At 37.6% G+C, this 19,538-nt stretch overlaps 2 protein-coding genes across 9 annotated transcripts in view; one reads left to right on the top strand and one right to left on the bottom strand.

The window, feature by feature from the left end:
- The window catches only part of DAW1 (dynein assembly factor with WD repeats 1), a 194,094-nt gene extending 190,647 nt beyond the window's left edge, over positions 1-3,447 (top strand). The window contains exon 13 of the mRNA XM_073877638.1: positions 3,427-3,447. Within this exon, the coding sequence (XP_073733739.1) occupies positions 3,427-3,431 (5 nt within the window). The 3' untranslated portion in view covers positions 3,432-3,447. The remainder of the gene's footprint in view (positions 1-3,426) is intronic.
- SPHKAP (SPHK1 interactor, AKAP domain containing) overlaps positions 1-19,538 on the bottom strand; it is a 171,872-nt gene that overhangs the window by 100,992 nt on the left and 51,342 nt on the right. For 7 of the 8 annotated variants that reach the window (XM_073877597.1, XM_073877599.1, XM_073877606.1 and 4 more), the window contains one exon: positions 13,565-13,672. In XM_073877597.1, the coding sequence (XP_073733698.1) occupies positions 13,565-13,672 (108 nt within the window). Of the gene's footprint in view, positions 1-7,969; positions 8,167-13,564; positions 13,673-19,538 lie in introns of those variants that run through there. The other variant, XM_073877618.1, reaches the window with a different exon arrangement.

The raw sequence follows: 19,538 nt of genomic DNA, 5'->3' as shown, positions 1-19,538 counted from the left end.
GAATGACACCAAAGGCTTCACGCTGTAATGGGGAAATAGATTTCACTAAAACAACATAGCCTAATTAAAAAAAAAAAAACAACAAATTAAAAAAAATCAAATAACAACAAAACAAGCCCAGGAGAGTGAGGGGGGATCAGTATCCAGAGTTGCTATATTACCTAAAATGTCCACTTTTCTGAGCTGCTTAAGATGCAGAGATTCTTTGTTCATATTTCCATACCCCTCAGAGGTTCTGATAGAGTAGTTTGCACAGAGTAAAACCCAATAAATGCCAGCTGGATGAGAAAGTGTAGGCATTGCCCCTTGAGATGACCAAGGGCTAAGTGACCTGGCTTGATGGTACAGACATATCAGATCTTAATGACATTTATACCTACAAATGATGATGTAACCAGGTATGTCAGATACAATCAACAGTAATTTATCTACAAACATGTGACAATCTTAAATTTACTAAAAACAACCAATAAAGCTAAATATCTTGGAACTTTTCAATAATACTAATTTAGGGTCTTCAGCTTGGATTGCTAATGCAAGTTTCTTATGCCTCAATCCTACAATGAAGAAATTATATACTTTCTATGACATTTTGATACAGTAATTATAATATTTTACAGAGATGGGGACCTACCATAAAATTGAAAAAGTATACTCACTGCACTAAGAGCTGGTGGATCTGGGGTTTAGACTTGGCCTTGCTACTAATTTACTCCGTAGCTCTGAGCAACCCTTTCTCTTCATTGCAATTTTTTCTTCTCACCTGAAAAGTGAGAAGGATGGGCAATATACCGTCTTAGGCTTATTCCAGTTTTGGGGCTTTGTGATGTCACAAATGGAAGCTTAGCCACTTAGTTTGGCAGAATAGGAGAACACTAGTTCATTCTGTTTGCTTAGCATGTGGTGTAAATATGCACTCCAGTTAGTATTAGATTTTGGTGCGACCAGTAGGCTCTGGCAAATAAATATTGTGTTTCCAACGTCAAAGTGTGCCAATGTCAAAATGTTTCTTCACTGGCCTGTGATTTAGTGTAGCACTTTAAAAATTAGGATAGCGATGGTGAATCAGCTCCTTTGGAATTCATATTCAGTCCAATTGCAAACTAGAGCCATGGTCTTGAATTAAGACACTGAACTGATTCAGCAGCCCCTGGAGGAATTCTTTGATGCTGAGGGTGGTAGTGGGGGCTGGGAATGTAATTATTCCTACCACCAGAACCTTAAAATAAATCTAGGAATTTGTTGCTGCAAAAGATTTCAGGAGGAAAAGATACCAGGGCCTTAGGGTGTTCTTTGCTTTTTTGTTTTGTTTTGTTTTTTTTCCCCTTCTGTGTTTGCTTTTGATTTTTGCATATTAGAAGAAATTTGTGGGGCATTAGGCAATAAAACAGTGACAGTGAGAATGGAAATGCACAGCCAGACTTGAAAAATCAAAACGGTTTTCAGTAACCAATTAGAGATGAAAAGTAAAGGAGAAACATAAGATGAGTGTGATCCTAAGGAGCATAGCATGGGGAAATATGTAGATTACAAAACCATCAATGGAAATTGAAAATTTAGAGGGCAGAACATATTTTTAGATACCTACCTCCAGTTATATTTGGGTTATTTATGAAATGTTCAGGTGGGTGTATCCAACAAGCACCTAGAAATAAGTCTACAGTACACAGATAGCAGTCACAGGCATACAGATGTGGCTAAAGTCATGAGATACGGATGAATGATCCAATGAAAGCAATCAGCAAGAAGGGACCAGGCTTCTGCACAGATCATTGGAAAATGCCACCACAAAGTGCCAGGTGGTGGAGAACAAAAGTCCAGGAATAAGACAAAGAAGTAATGATCCCAGAGGCAGGAAAACAATTAGAATAATAATGTTCTTGAAGTCATGGAGAAAAGAGCTAGTTTTCAGAATCTGGGTGAGGGTATGAGTTCAGTGAGTTCTGCCAAGTAATATAAATAGTGAAAACACATCAGTGGATTTGGTGACACTAATAAGAACAATTTCAACAGAATGGTGAGACAGCCAAGTAGTAGCCAAGTAGCAGAGACAGTATACTTTTTATTTGTTTTTAAGTTTGGTGATCAAGAGAAGGAGGAATGTACGATGAATGGTTTCACAGGCAGAGAGGGGCAAGGAAAGTGTCTCTTGCTTGTCTTGATATGTGCTTTTTAAAGAAGATTTGGAGTAACATAAGTATATGTAAGAATGGAAAAATATATATAAGTAATAAGAACGCAGCGGGGAACAATACTTTTATTTTTTTAATTTTATTTTTTTAAAGATTATTTATTTATTTATTTGACAGAGACACAGCAAGAGAGGGAACACAAGCAGGGGGAGTGGGAGAGGGAGAAGCAGGCTTCCTGCGGAGCAGGGAGCCCGATGCGGGGCTCGACCCCAGGACCCCGGGATTATGACCTGAGCTGAAGGCAGACGCTTACCGACTGAGCCACCCAGACACCCTGAACAGTACTTTCATTAAGAACGATGACCACTTGTTCTCTTTAAGACAAAGCAATTTTGAAGCACTACAATATTGAAGTAATTGACAAACTAGCTGTCAGTTCCAAATACAGTAAGGAATGCAGGAAATCACAGTGAGTTTCCCAGGAATTAATCTGAAAGAAGAATGCAATATTTTTTCCTGAGTTGTCATGAATAAGCAATGCTTAAAAGATGAAATGACGGTTTTGTGTGAACATAGTTGGACTAAAAAAGTCTGTAAGAATTTTTGAGGCAGGAGGCTGGCTCCAGGGCAGCCTAGGAAAAGGAAATAGCATGGGCAAAGGGACACTGATGTTTAAAGAATGGCAAGTATTCCAGCAAACTTGGGGAAAGGGTGGTAGCAGGGAGTGAGGGTTGATCAAGAGCCAAATTTGGACAGGGCAGATGGTGGAGGGTCTTGAAGTGGATGCTTGAGCCCAAATATGTTTATTGGATTAATTTATTTTATTTTTTTTATTATGTTGTTAATCACCATACATTACATCAGTTTTTGATGTAGCGTTCCATTCATTGTTTGCGTAAAACACCCAGTGCTCCATTCAATACATGCCCTCTTTAATACCCATCACCAGGCTAACCCATCCCCCTACCCCCCTCCCTTCTAGAACCCTCAGTTTGTTTCTCAGAGTCCACAGTCTCTCATGGTTTGTCTCCCCCTCCAATTGCCCCCCCATTGGATTAATTTTTATCTTTTGGACCATTCTTTTTTGGTTGGGTCTTCATGAAGTGAATTGTTTACTTACTAGACCAACACTTACAATAGAACTATATCCAATATAATATTATAAAATGTTTATATATATATAATATATAGTATATATTATATGTATATGCATACACGAATATATATATACATATATGCACACATATGAATAAGGGAAATAAGTTGGCTTAATCCACTGTCCTTTATTTTCCAGATTAGTTAAGACTTTATTTTCAAAATCATCTTCAGAGAGTAAGGCCACAGAAGATGGTGTTGTCTATTCATGGAGAGTGGTAAAAATCTAGACACGCTACTTCAGGTAATGAGAAAGAGGGTTCTAATAATCTACTTGGTCCTACACTAACATACTTTTTGAGCTGGAAAGCATTTGAGAGACTGTTTAGTGACAGAAGTTCTGAATTCAAATGCAAATAGAAATTGGCAGGTAACAAAAATGACACCAGCTGTGCACAAGATGAAATGGCAGCTGTCAGAAACTAGAGTCCTACCAGCTCATTCCATCCCATAGACATGCTCTGTTTTGTTTACACAATGTTGAAAGAAAATTTTATTACTGGTCAATTTTTAGAAGTCAGATTTCATGTAGAAAACAAAATTTCTGACTTCTCTTAAAAATGAGGAGCCCTTCAACTCAGGACCCACATTCCCATTTGGAATAGAGATGAGCCGACATGCCTGTTCTTTCTGGTTTGTGGGGGGAAAGGGTGGAAGGAAATAACCTGGGTACCAAGAGTCGATGCATTAGGTATCAGAATCAGGGTGCTTTTCTTTCTTGTTGCTTTCCAATTATCTCTTATGTAACTGCATTATATTTGATAAATAAGGAAGATATGTTATAAATAAATGTAATACACCTCAATCTAGAAATTGGTTGCCTGGGATATTCCAGTGATACTGAATTCTATGTGTGGTAGAGGCAACAGCCATAAATTAATGGACCTTGACCTACAGGTAGGTATTTTGGACTGGTTTTGGCTGTCTCATGAACTTTCATTTTCAGTCCTTCCTCCCAGTGCATATGGCCATTGATGGGGGTAACAGGTGAGCAAGGATCATTTGGGAGTAGTGGAGGCTGTGCTTTCCTCCCGTGTCTCTGCAGGCGTGAGGGGAGCTCAAGTTGAAGCCTATGAATAGTAGATACTTCTGGAGAGACTAAGGGTTAAAGTTGGAGAAACTTTAGAGCAGCAACTGCAACTGGGTGAGATTTTGCCCCTCATCCACCACCCCCAGCCAGGAGACACTGGCAACATCTGGAGGCATTTTTGGTTGTTACAACTGGAGAGTAGATGCTACTAGTATCTACTGGGTGGAGACCAGGGATGCTGCTAAATACCTTACAATGCACAGGAAAGCCCCCCACAACAAAGAACCATTCAGCCTAATCCAACAATAGGGTCAAAGGTTGTTGGCCCCTGCTTAAGAATAATTCATCTCTGGGTCCTAATAAAGCTACCCAAGCCACTCCTGACTTAGGCTGTCTGCTGAATTATTGTTTTAAACGAAACCCTAGGCACAACTTAGCAAGGGGCAAACTTTCCTTCGTCCCTTCTGGCCACTTCAGATGCTTCTGGAAAGTACACTGAATGTCTCCAGATAATTTGACTCAATTTCAACCAGCCAATGTGCTCAGTACTGTCTGAAATGTAAAGTAAGGGCTGCCTCTGGTCTTAATAAGAGAGTAGTATTCAAGTATGGAAGAGCAGAAATTCTTCTTTTAGCACTTTCTTATTTCCTAATAAACCTCTAGGTTGAGCTTGTGTCATTGTTACAAAAGAGAGAAATAGTATTCCAGAGGCTCTGAACCAAAAAGCAGACATCCTACAGTAGTCATTAGTGAGGCCCACTTTTTTAAATTTCTTCTTATTTATTAAAAAAAAAAACCTTAAAACTCTAAGTTGTAAAAAAAAAAATGCTATTACTTATAACTAGTTTTCTTGGGATTCTGGAAGAACTGATTAAGAAAGACATGTTGATCCAAACAAACAATTCTACTAAAAAGAAATAGAAATTATATAGTCAATATCCTTGAAGCTGAAAAGTATTTAATGAGGAACATTGTTTATTGTTTTTAGTTTTTCTTGATTGATAGGCTTTCCACTCAGAGGAAAATTGCTATAATAGCAGGAATTGTATGAAATTTGAAACTCAAAGCTATTCTGAGCTATTTTAATAATGCATTCATCTGTCAAAATGAATTTTAAAGAGAAATAGTATGAACACCCAGGTTTAAATGTACACTCAGGTCTATTCATCCGACTGTACTTTAAGCACAAAAATATCAGGATATATAAAATCCTCCATTATGTATTTGAAACTCAGGTTTACATGCTTAAATAATAATCTCTTGCTTTTGGGGGACCCTGGGACATGGGGATCGCCATATGAGCACTTATCAGAATACCCCATGCTCAGTTGCAAATCCTTTTTTTCTATCTATACACCTTTTTTGGTTTGACTGATCTGCTCTACTCTCTGAGCGTCCCCGTGAAGACCCTCAAATCTCTTATCTCTCAACCTGATCTTTCCAGCAACTCCAAGTTGTGCACCTGACTGCCAACTTGACGTTTCCACTTGGATGACTAGAAGACATCCAGCACCATCCTCCTGCTCCCACATCCAACTTGCTCTCCCCATCACAGTCAATAAAATTTCCACCCATCTAGGAGCTTAAGCCCAAATCATAAGACTTAATTCTTGATTTCTCTCTTTCCTTCATCCAACTGATTAACCTGTCCTGTTTAATATATATAATGTACAATTTTGGAGCTTATTTTTTATACACAATTATATTGGGAGGCTTTGTTTCCATGTGCTGAAATATTTTTATTTTACAAAACTTTGTAAAGAATGCATCAATCCTCATGGTATAAATGTCCAACATTTATTTAACCATTCCTATACTATGGGGCATGCAAGATTTTTCTATTTTTTGACATCACATGCTGTTGAATTCATTGAATACTTAATCATATTTACTATGTGCAGGCACTGTTCTAAAACTTTAGACATGTTAATGCATCTAATCCTTACAATCCATGAGATAAATACTATAACATCTCTATTTGACAAATGAGAAATCTGAGACACAGAAAGACTAAACAACTTGCTCAAGATTATGTAGCTAGAAAGGGGAGGTGGGATTCAAATTGAAGTACCCTGACTCCATGTTCCTGAGTCCGTGTTTTAAGTCAATCTGGTTTGTTGCCTTGGGTACATTACTTTGCTCATTGACTGTATTTTACATCAGTCTGCACATAACTCTGGCCATTTCTTTAGAAGTGGATCAATAGTCATGAATATTTAAAACGTTTTGGACAGTACACATTACAAAGCTTTTCTCCAGGAAGATTACACTAACTGTCAATTTCTACTCCTTATGTCAGTTGTTGAGAGTGTCCTGTTAACTGTGCTTACATCAACACTGGGTATAATAATTTTTACAATCTTAACAAGCTTATTGGAAACAAATTCTGTAATAGTTATAATTGATTATCTTTGATTATCAGAGCAGTTAATTGTTTTTTTCAAGTCTAGAATAACAACTGTATTATTCAGTGAATGTCTTTTTAAAAAAGATTTGATTGATTGATTGATTGATTGATTGATTTAAGAGAGAGAGAACAAAAGCAGGTGAGAGGTACAGAAGGAGAGGGAGAAGCAGACTTCCCACTGAGCAGGAAGCTTGACGATCATGACCTGAGCCAAAAGCAGACACTTAACAAACTAAAGCACCCAGGTGGCTGTTCAGTGAATTTCTTATGTTTGGCTTTTTGCCAACTCTGCTGTTGGAAATTTCACTTTTTCATAATGAATTGTGGTCACTCTTTATGCACTGAGATATATATATATATATAGTTGTTATTTGATTTTTCATTTTGTTTCTGTTGTTTACTGAAGTATATGCACTGAAAAATTGGTTTCTGCAGTTGCATCAAACTTAAATAGTCATACAAATAACCACCTAGATTTCCCTCTTAATGTCGTTTCATATTATGAGTAGTCTCATTCCACTTGTTTAAGTAATGCTTAGATATACACTGTAATTCCTGCGGCCAATAAAGAAAGTCAAGGATCTTAATTTTTATTACGCAGCATTTTACCTATAACATAAGCGATAGAACATGAACTCAATTTTCAATTAAAATAAACTTGTAAAAACTCCCTCTTAGTTTCAGGATCCATGACATTGATAAATGTTCAGACTAGGTCTAACGTCTACACCCACATTACTACTGTACCACTTGTCCACACACTGTAGGTGTCGCCCTCAAGTTATATCAAAACTCTATTCAGTTTTATTTATCACATTTCTAGGTGTCAGTTTCTTGCATGTGCCCTCATGGACTTAGAGCCGCCTAGTTGCTTTGGTGGGTGGCTCTTTTCTCTACCACCCCTCCATGTCATGCTTTATCACAAAGTGTTCTTTCTCATTTATTGGCTTCTAGAGGCTTGGTAAAGTTTAGTGGAACTTTTTTTCATTGGGAGTCAAAAATTTTCCCTGGGACTCATGGATTTCCCAAGGAGCCTCAGGAGCTACTGCCCAGGGCAAGGTGAGGCCACACAGACCACTTGTGGGCATCTGCTCCACGGCACTCAGAGCTGCCTCACTTTCTCGGTTTTATCTAGGGCTGGGTTAAGAAGCAAGACTCCAAAAGTTCTTCTGGACCAATCAACGGCGGGGGACCAACCAACGGTACCAAAACCCTGAAAATCAACATGGAAGACACGTAACTTACCAAAACTTCTGTTCAAGAGCAGTCCTGGATGAAGATGGCAGGAATAATGTACCAGGGCTGAGGGCTGAGAGCTCCCTCTCATGTGGGCAACCTGACAGCGTACTGTCTCCTGAGATCGGGTCCATTTAAATACGGGGCTTTCGTTCTGCTCAGTCTGGCTGACTTCCACTGCCAGCATTTGATTTTTCACTTTTATGGGGGCAGCATTTAGCTTCTCCTTGAAAATTCTTGAATAAATATTTAAAGAACATTATTGTGTAGTTGGAACCAAATTAGTAGCCTGAACAAGAGTTTCTGCAGCTCTGGGTTCAATCCTGGTTTTAAATATTTATGTTCCACGCTGAAGTATGTAGGGATAAAGGGGCATTGTGTCTGCAAATCATTCTCAAAAGTTTTAGAAAAAAAATGCTATATGGACACTTACAGATGCATATACACACACAAAAGGGAAGGATTATGGGGAACCTGGGAATTCTAGGAATTCCTGCAATTTTTCTGTAAGTCTAAAATTAAAGAATTAAAAAAAACAAGTTCCAAACTTGATTTTTTAAAGGAAAAAAAACATTAAAAGTTCCTTGAAATCTTGGTAAATACCTGGACTAGATGATGTAAAATATCTCTTCATAGTTCTATAGTTATATTTTTCCTTGATCATATAAGTCTAGATTTTTCCATAGATCAGCTTATCAAGTGGAGTATTTGTCTCTTCCTTAACTTACCTTTTTTTAAAATTTCATAACAGACTTGGTATAGAAATATTTGGAGAAATAATATAGAATAAAGAGCAGTCATCCAAGATATCATTTTGTCATTTTTGCCACTGGGTTGCATTGACATCAGAGACTCATGGAACAGCTGTCAAATATCTTCTTAGTTTTGCAATATCATGTGTGGGATGTTGAAGCCTGCCTGAAAATTTAATTTGTTTATTTAAAAATTGAAGGAAAATGTAACACATTTTCAAATACTGTGATTCATCAATTAAGATGCACCCTAGAGGGTATAATTTATTTGCAGAGTAATAGCCAAATCTTAAAATGATCCGTAACAAAAGAGTCTGACAGTAGATATAAACAGAAGGGCCATATGCACCCCAATGTTCATAGCAGCAATGTCTGCAATAGCCAAACTGTGGAAAGAGCCGAGATGCCCTTCAACAGATGAATGGATAAAGAAGATGTGGTCCATGTATACAATGGAATATTACTCAGCCATCAGAAAGGATGAATACCCAACTTTTGCATCAACATGGATGGGACTGGAGGAGATGATGCTAAGTGAAATAAGTCAAGCAGAGAAAGTCAATTATCATATGGTTTCACTTATTTGCGGAACATAAGGAATAACGTGGGGGACATTAGGAGAAGGAAGGGAAGAATGAAGGGGGGGGAATCGGAGGGAGAGACGAACCATGAGAGACTATGGACTCTGAGAAACAAACTGAGGGTTTTAGAGGGGAGGGGGTGGGGGGATGGGTTAGCCCGGTGATGGGTATTAAGGAGGGCACATATTGCATGGAGCACTGGGTGTTATACGAAAACAATCAATCATGGAACACTACATCAAAAACTAATGCTGTATTGTATGGTGACTAACATAACATAATAAAATAAAATAAAATTAAATTAAAAAAAGAAATAATGTGAATTGTCAAGGTAATTTTAATGAAGCATTAAAACGAGGGTTTCTGAAAAATAAAAAAAAATAAATTTGAGTGAATAGCAAAGGGTAATAGCAGATTAAAAAGAAACTAAATCAGTTTTTAATTAAAAAAAAGTCAAGAGACTTGAAAAGTCTAATTCCTACCCCTTGTGTTAAGGACCTCTATTAAGATAATGTCTCAGCTGTTGGGTTTGAAATTGGCTTCCAATTCCATTACCCTTCTCCACATTTCTTTCTTTTAAATAATCAGGTTAGGGGTGCCTGGATGGCTCAGTTGGTTAAGCGTCCAACTCTTAATTTCAGCTCAGGTCATGATCTTGGGGTTGTGAGATGGAGTCCATTGTTGGGCTCCGCACTCAGCTCGGGGTTGGTTTGTCCCTCTCCCTCCCCCTCTACCCCTCCCCTTGCTCGCTCTTTCTCTCTCTCTCTCAAATAAATAAATAAAATCTTTAAAAAAAATGAGGTTAAAAAAAAGACCCCGAAGGTTAAAGTAAGTGTATTAATTTTTTTTTCAGAATGGCAAATTAGAAAGAAAATGAAATTATATAGTTTGATAAGAGAATGCTATTTAGGAAAACATAAGCAAATTGTTTATATTGGATACCTGATGAAAAACTTTTAAGGGTGACTTTTAGAGGGCTTCTTGAGCCAGACTTCCTGGCAAGCTGTTCCTGTTTGGTGTGCCTATCATATTTCTGACTACGTCAAACTACTCTTCATTAAGGCTCTTCATTTTAGCTGTGAAATGAATGCAGTTCTCTATTGAAATAATAACCAAAAAATTCTTCGCTTGATGCTTGAGAACAAACAGTCATACTGACCCAGGAGCACCACACCCTGAAGGTTTTCCAAGTCTGAGTTTGTCCCTCAATAAAAATTTTAAGTGGACATCTCGAATTCAGAAAATGTTGGTACGCTGATGTTCTTAGTTCTAAAAAACTACAAGTCCAGACACTTCGAATGCAGTATATTGGATCCCAAGTCAATTAAAATGGGATCTCAAAAAGTTGGCTGCTAATTTTGATAGGGAAGAAATCAGTTAAAGAAGCAACGATTAACACAAGAGCTATGAACAGAGTACAAAGCGATAAAATATGAACCAATATTGCTACAGGTTACTCAGATTCTGTTCTGGTTATTTGAATAGAGATTTTTTGATCTGGGATGATTTTATTAAACTGAATTTTTTTAAAGATTTTATTTATTCATTTGCAAGAGAGACAGAGAGAGAACAAGCAGGGGGGAGAGGCAGAGGGAGAGGGAGAAGCAGACTCCCTGCTGAGCAAGGAGCCCGATGCCAGACTCGATCCTAGGACCCTGGGATCATGACCTGAGCCGAAGGCAGACGCTTAACCATCTGAGCCACCCAGGCGCCCTATTAAACTGAATTTTAAATGAAACCTGAATAAAGATATTATTTTGAAATACAATAATTTCCCCTTAAATTATACCTTTCACTTTCATTCTGCTGTGAAGAATTTGTTTTTAAAAGGCAATTAAGTACATGAATTAATAAAACCCTAAAAAAAAAACACACCAAAAAACCCCAAAACCCAGGAGCACCTGGGTGGCTCAGTCGGTGAAGCGGCTGCCTTCGGCTCAGGTCATGATCCCAGGGTCCTGGGATCAAGCCCCACATGGGGCTCTCTGCTCAACGGGGAGTCTGCATCTCTCTCTCCCTCTGCCTGCTGCTACCCCCTGCTTGTGCTCTCTCTTTCCCTGTCAAATAAATAAATAAATAAATAAATAAATAAATAAATAAATAAAATCTTAAAACAAAACAAAACCCCAAAACCCTGACCATTTTGGCCACTCCCTATGTATTGTTTGATTAAGAGGTCCGGGTCCTGATCTCCATGGCTCACCTCTATTTCCCCTCTAGAATCGCTTCCCTCCAGCAATGTCTAACTTTGGACTCTGTTTTCTCTTCTCACCCTAGAAATCTGTGCCAAGTCAGAAAGACAGAAAGGACTCCCACTTTAAGAAAATGGGGCTAAAGGATACTTTGGAGAGATTAGGGGCTGGCAACTTTACCATAGGGATTTTGAAATTTCTTTTAGCTTTAGAGTCATGGACAATTTTTATAAACATTGTGGGAAAACAAATCTTCCAGTATGTCTTTTATTAGTGTTTAGGATTTTTCCCCTTTCGGAAAGAATAGAAAGAACCGTAAAAGCTCAACTTCACTGATGTCATCTGACACTATAAAGGGACAAAGAATTAAGGAAGGAAGTCATATGGTTTTAAGTCCAAATTTGAATCCATTGGGATTGGTGGGGAGTGGGAGGAGAGTTCTCTTCACTTGGGGAGATCCAATGGTAATCTTGAACCTGGCTATAAATTAAACATTTTTAATTGCAGAGTTCTAATCCAGATTCCAAAAACAGAAAGTTTTGAGAAGACCTCTTTGCCCTCCACCGCACAATTTTTAGTGCCCCAACTTTCCTGCTTTCTCCAAGTGGGAGCCTTCATTTTTTAAAGGTTTTATTTATTTATTTGAGAGAGAGAATGGGGGGAGGGGCAGAGGAAGAGAATCTCAAGCAGACTTCCAGCTGAGCGTGGAGCTCAACTCAGGGCTCCCTCTCACATCCCTGAGATCACCACTGAGCCGAAATCAAGAGTCTGACGCTTAACAGACTGAGCCACCCAGGCGCCCCTCCAGGTGGGAGACTTCTTAATGCAGGAGCTGCTTGGAGAACAATTTTTTCCAGAATGTAGCTGGAAAGCTTTTACGCTCCATTTTTCTCCCTTTTACAATGGACAGCTGTGTGATTAGAAATCTGTATCCACAAATGTCTGGATTTTCTAACTCACCTCAGAAGTAAATTTGCAAAGGAGGTATCACTATTAAATTACTCGCCTCCTAATCCTTTTTGTTTTCCCCAAAGATTTTTAGACAGCAACCAGTTATCTGGATAAGGGATTAAAAGTCCTAAAAGTAGTGGGATTAAAATCATTTGCCTAAACAAAGAGATTGAAATAAGTCTGTTGAATGGACTCTGCTTTCCCTGTGCGACGAGACTCTGCGGTGTGAAATGTTTTACATCCTCTGTCTGCCAGATCTGGTTCTGCCCATTTTATATAAAAAGCTTCTTCATCCCATTTTCAGCTTCCTTCTTTTTTTTGTTTTAATTTTTTTTTCTTTTAACAAAAATGCTGGCATTCAACTTACCTCCCAGAATAGCTCAGAGCTGAAGTTCTCAGTTTAGTCATGAGAATTACATTTCTCTCCGCTTTGGAAATACTCTTCCCCAATCTCTCTAATTATGACCCCATAAGGGCGAGGTGATTTCAATTAGAACATAGAGGAAAGAGCATCTTTGAACAGGAAAAAGAAATCATATTGTTGATTTCTCATGTCAATATGTACCCACATATTACGATAAGAATTTTGCTTATAAGAACATCTCTTCCTTGAAAAAGAAGGTTTTGTATGTAAAGCTCAGCTCCAGTATATTAAAATGCATACCTGTACATTTCTTAGGTTGAAAGGTTTTCAGATGATGACTATAACTTATAAGAATGGTAGAACATTTTTACACCATTTTCGTGTTGGAAAATAACCCACTAGCAGCAGTTATAAAATATATTGAAAAGAATCCAAGAGGGCTCTTGAATGGTCTCTTATTTCTCATCATACAGTTCTATAGCTGAATCGTTTTCTCAGTCAGTTTTGAAAATATAAACATCATTTTTCCTTTTCAGAGAATTGATCAGATTAATTTACCCACTGAAATGAGCAAAATGAGAGTAGAAACATGAGCTCAGCATGCTATTTTGTTAACGGTCTGTGCAAACCAGTTATGCATTTTCCAAAATGATACTTTCCTAAGCTTGTATTTAATGAATTATGAAACTTCCATCTTTAGCATGAGCACACGTCCCGGACTCCCTGCTTTCTCAAAGTATACCCCGAGAGTTGTGTTTACTTACGGTAGCACAGTTTTCAGACTTGTCTTCCACAAAACCAATCTGGCAAGGCGTCCTTTGATTCTGTAGCCAGTAGTCTGTAGACTCGAGCAGGCTGTTGCTGCAAAGAACCTGGAGGGAATCGAGAAAACCTTCTTAGTGTTACACGGCCAGGCTTTCTATTTCAACAAGCAGCTCTTTTCTGAAGAACCTGTAGGTGTTTTCTTCACCTCAGAGCATCTGGATATTGGAAAAAAACTTACATGATAATAGCACCTCTAGAATGTGTAAAATATTCAACCAGGAGCTGGTTTTAGAGGAATACATTGATGTTAATACTGATCTTTCTTCTGTCATCAAATCCAACATCTGGAAACTTCAATGATGTCCAACGTGTGGAAACTTCAAATGATTATTTTGGGGTATGGTTCAATTGATAATGAGGATCAAAGTTCATTTTAGTGCTAGTGCACTCTATGAATATTTTCAATCTTAAAAAAAAAGTGTTTTTCCTTTTGGTGCAATATTGCTACTGAAATGATATTCCTTCAGCTTTAGCTTTGCCAACATGTCTGTGAAAGAGGATTCAATTCTTACAGAATACCCAAGGTACTATGTTAAGTTTAGAAATTATTAAGAATAAGTAAAGTGCATCATGACAATCATTTTCCATGTTGAAACAGTACAGTAAAGCAAAACAAATTTGAATACATGAATCAAATAAAACCCAAATATTAACAAATGACTGGTTTCTGGGCTTGGATTGTAATGCAAGGAAGAAAAATTATATTTCTGAGACAAGATATTTTGAAGATGCAATCTCATGAATAACCACACAATTCAAATTCTAATGTGTTTTAACACTACCCAAACAGTGTATAAGATTTTTCGCATCTTATGTGAGATTTCCAATGCTCTCCTGGGGTCCTCTACTTTATTAGGGTACACATCTGCTAATATTTGACTCACTACCTTCACTTAAGCAATAGAATAGATTTAATCAGTTTGGTTATTGCCACAAAATAGAATGACACTTCAATTACATTTCAGCTGTATAACAAAGGATTGTCTTATGCTGTAAAGATAAAAACACATGAATTTTTGTCTCAGTGTGAGTTAACCAAATATAATTATGACACATCTTTCCATAATACTTTTTGTTTTTGCTGAGAAGTATTATTGCTTTTAAATCTTTTCCCACTCAATGTTTGTTATTACTAGAGATGACAGATTTCTATTGTCCTTTTCTAGAATAGTACAAAGAGCCACATAGTGGACAAGCAGGTAACTGAATGATGAACGTGGACTATGATTGTGGACTAAAGTTGGCAACAGAGCTTCTTGGTTCTCTTGCAGATTTTACCTAAACTGTGGTTCTCAAAACACTGGCTGGGCCCCCAGGGGTCCCTGAGATCTTCCAGGGAGGCCAGCTGTCAAACTATTTTTATAGTAACAGGAAGACTTTATTTGTCCATTTCACTGTCATGGTCTCTTAAGTTTCCTGTGGAGTTCTCCAGGACCCACGCCAGGTGTCAGGGCACAATTGGCCTCATGCAGAAGCCAACAGCAGAGTCTGGCTGCCTTATGTCAAGTGGGACATTAAGGAGATTTGCTAAAACTGTAAAATGAAGTCGCTCCTCTTCTCACTAAAAGAGTTTTTTTTCTAAAAAACATTTTTATTTTACATAAAAAACATGCATATTAATTCCTGTGTTGTTCATTTTAGCCATTTTTTTAAATAAAGAAGATGTGGTAAACATACAACAGAATATTAGCCCTAAAAAAGAATGAAATCTTGCCATTTGCAACGACATGGATAGATCTAGAGAGTATAATGCTAAGGGAAGTAAGTTAGTCAGAAAAAGACAAATACCATATGATTTCACTCATATGTGGGATTTAAGAAACAAAACAAATGAGCAAAGGGGGAAAAAGAGAGAGAGAGACAAATTAAGAAATAGACTTAATTATAGAGAACAAAGTGATGGTTATCAGCGGGGTGGGGTTGGGGGGATGGGTGAAATAGGTGATGGGGATGAGGGAGTGCACCTGTCGTGATGAACACCAGGTATGAACAGAAGTGTTCAATCACTATACTGTACACCTGAAACCAATATTACATTGTGTGTCAATTAACTGGAATTTAAATAAAAAGTTAAAAATATGCATATTAACATGTAATGTGTTTATTATTGTTTTCGAAGCATTTTTAAAATAAAAATTATTATTATTTTAAAATAAATAAATAATAAAAAACCTTTCTTAGCTTTAATTGATAATTTGAAAAATGTCAGCGAGTATAACCGCTATAAACAAAAGCTTTGTGAGATCCCCAATACTTTTTTTATAGTGTAAGGGAATTTCAATTCCAACCCTCCAAAACTGAGAACTATTAATCTAGACTCACTTTATTTAAAGTAGAAAAAGGCTCTTGGTCCACCCCACTCCTCACTGCTAATCACTTTCACTTCCAGCATGGAATAAAAGTTTAAGAACATGTGCACAAGGGGTCTGAGTTGAAATCCTAGCTTAGTAATTAATGGTTATTCTACCATTCTTGGTTATTCTACCAAGGTTATTTGGGCAGCTGACTTCAATAATACTCACCTGGTAGGATCACTGCCTATTCAGGGAGGTGAGAAGTGTCAGACACTGTGGCATGCAGATAGCAGGTTATCCTCTTTTCACTATTCTTATTTGTAATTAACTACAAAGGGAGACAGGAAATTGAATGCTTTCACTTGAAATTAGTGGATTGAAAGCATTTCAGATCTGTGAAGACAATTTGTCTTTAGCAAATATTCTAATCTAAGGTGTGATTTTGGTTTTGCATTTTGTAGTATTAATAGTTACAGCTACTATTTTTTGTATGCTTAGAATGTGCTGGAAAATGTGCTAAATTTTTCCTTCTATCTTTTTTTTTTTACCTTTTAATTTAATCCTTATTGCAATGCTACAAGGTAGAAGTTATTTTAAAGATAAGGATCTTCACAGAAATTGTTCTTTTGAAGGTGAAGATCTTGAGGCTCAGAGAGATTTGAGTTTCTTTCCCAAGTTGCTCAGAAACTGGCTTTGGATTTGGTTTTGAAGGTACCAAGGTCTTTACGTGAAACAATTTAATTATGCTGCCTTCCATAACCCATGCAAAATGACTCTAAGTTGGCGTATGTTTCTCAAAAGTTATGGACACCTCATTTTTATTAATATAACTATACCTTCTTATGGACTTCCATTTTTTTTTTTTAAGAGAGAGAGAGCATGAGCAGGAAGGGTAGAGGTAAAGGGAGATAGAGAATCTAAAGCAGGCTCCATGCCCAGCATGGAGCCCGATGTGGGGTTCAATCTCATGATCCTGAGATCATGACCTGAGTTGAAATCAAGAGTCAGACACCAACCAACTGAGTCACCCAGGCACTCCTATGGACCTCCATTTTAAAGCTGTTTTTCATGAGTGAAATTCTGAAGTGACACTTTTCCTTAAGGAGAAGGAACATTTTGTGGTGTATATTATAATAATTAAATTAATCCACTTGGCAAATATTATCAGTATTGAATTTCTCAAAGAAAAACATGGTTTTACATCTATTTGTGTTAACACTGAAAGAAACCCACATTGTCATGTCTCTGCTCTTTGCCTGTCCGTGACCTTTAACATTTAGAACACCCATCAGTGAAACAAAGTTTTCCTTCACTCTGAACCATAAGAACATTAGAGACTTAAAATGGAGGCATCAAATGAACATCCTAGTTAATTATACTTTACTGTGTAGTATAATAAACACCCCGACTATAATCACTTCTTAGTCATTTCAAAGCTCACTCCTCAAAAGGTAGCCACTGGACGTCTTCTACTTTCTATATATTCAAAGCACATAGAATTATGGTTGCAACAAAATATGTCAACAAAAGAAAGCAACTGTCATTTATCAGAGCATATGAACTATTTTTGCCCAAGGTCAGCCTTAGGAAGGGGACAGAGTTCAGAGACAAGTCATTTGGGTCTTTCAGAAAGTGGTGACTGGGTTGGCATGTTTTCCTGGTGAAACACTGGGAGGAAGAGATAGAGACACGCAAAGGCCTCAGCCTGTCACCTCCCACTGTGAAATGCCCACAGCTGTGACAGACACTGCCTCATGACGAGGCCGATGGAGACCGCAGCTGGCTAACTTGCTGGATTTCTCCTGCATTTAACTTCTTCAACAGAGAAATGAGGGCAGGAAAATGAGTCTGTCAAGTCTTCTACTTTAAGGGTATTTTTGTACCTATTTTTAAAGTAAATAATAACTGAAAATACGCAAAGACCTTGTTCTGTTCTATCCTAGCAGTGAGGAAAGTCAACAGCTTTTTGGATCTGCTTACTCGGTAGAAAATGCTAGAAAGACTACCTGTTTGGCTAGTCCATACCCCTGGGATACAGAGTGTCCTCTCTACGGTATATCTTTGCTTCGGAGGAAATAGAAATGGCAGAAAAAAAGAAGTGGAATTTAAAATGAAACCTAAATCTTTCAATGCTTTAGAAGAAATATTTTGAAGAGAGTTTTGATGAGAGTATTCACTATGTAACTTTAAAATTTGAATTTTATTCATCATAATTAAAGAAATAGTTCACTTGATTATGTTAACAATTAAAGTTGCCCCATACATTTCATTAATCAAGATAATTAATACCGATATTCTTGATTAAATAATACTACATTTATTGAGAATGTTCTGGGCTAAGGCCTTAGGATATTATCTGAATTAAACCTCTAGACATACAAGGTAGAATTGAAAGCCCATATATGTAATGTGCTTAAAACAAGAGAACGTATAGCAAGTTCTCAATAAATATTAGCTATCATAACAATGATTCTTCTCTTTTTCATGGGCTTAGAGGGGTCACTAATTTGCCTAGTTAGTGGAGAAGCAGGATTTGAGCTGGGCTCTCCAATTCCAAAGCCCCCATTAGCCGGTGCTCCATTGTAAGTTGGTAAAATTACATAATTTCTTGTGCTTGTGTCTAAGGAATCGCAGTCTATGCATTTATTCATGTCTCTCTCTCAGGACCCTGGTCTGGGTGGTAAGGAGGTTTGAGTTCCAGTCCTGAGCCTACTGTCTGTTCGGTTAAATCACTCACTAGCTTCCAGCCTCAGTTTTGTTAACAATCAATTGATGTGATCTGAAGGCATGTAACTTCCACACGGAGCAGCATGTAACTCTCCCCCTGGTCTTCCTGCTTGCCCTCACCCTGCCTCCTCTTCTCCCAGGTATACGAAAAGCCAAATAAGCAAAGAGAATAAAAATTCAGCCTTCAATAAACCACTTAGCATCACATGTTAGGCAATCTTAACCTGTGAAGAGCTTTTGGTCTAATGGTTTAGACAAACCATCAGAGACACAGGAATGCTAGAAGGAAGAATACATACTTGAAAGTCTAATGATTTTGAAGCCTTATGAATATGATCTCCCTGCTGAGAGAGTCACTTTCTGAGGGGGAAAAGAGAAAAGCTCACCAGGTTCTCAATGGCTCATTTATTTATCTGCTGTTTTTAGTTTCAGGTTTACTTATTTCAGATGAAGAGCTAATCATGAATGTATTGTGTGTTCACAAACTTGAAGTAATAATGACACGTTTTCTCTTAGAAATGCAGGAGTGTCCTAAACATTGAAGAAAGATCTATCTGCTCTATCTTACAGTGATTTCTCTTTTTTTATAGAGCGATCCAAATTACATAAATTTACCTTTGACATAGAATGGGGAGGGAGAAATAAACTCTTAGTAACCTGGACACATCTAAGCAATGCCTTAAATCTTTGTTCAAAAAGTAACCTAGGTTGGAAAAGACAGTAACTTATGGTTGGTTAGTCACAGAGGTTTAGAGGCAGAACTGGAATTCTATGCCACCTTATCACTTACTGAGTAAACTTGGGCAAGTCCTCTAACTCCTGTGGGACTTAATTTCTGCATCTCTTACATGAGGACAAATGAAGCCCCTTCTGAAAGTTGTTCCAAGGTTCA

The sequence above is a fragment of the Callorhinus ursinus genome, unplaced genomic scaffold (genome assembly GCF_003265705.2).
Source record: "Callorhinus ursinus isolate GAN/ISIS: 27379988/994484 unplaced genomic scaffold, GSC_fseal_2.0 scaffold2, whole genome shotgun sequence".
Lineage (NCBI taxonomy): Eukaryota > Metazoa > Chordata > Mammalia > Carnivora > Otariidae > Callorhinus > Callorhinus ursinus.
The sequence above is the reverse complement of the archived record's forward strand: the minus strand, read 5'-3'. Positions and strand labels throughout refer to the sequence as shown.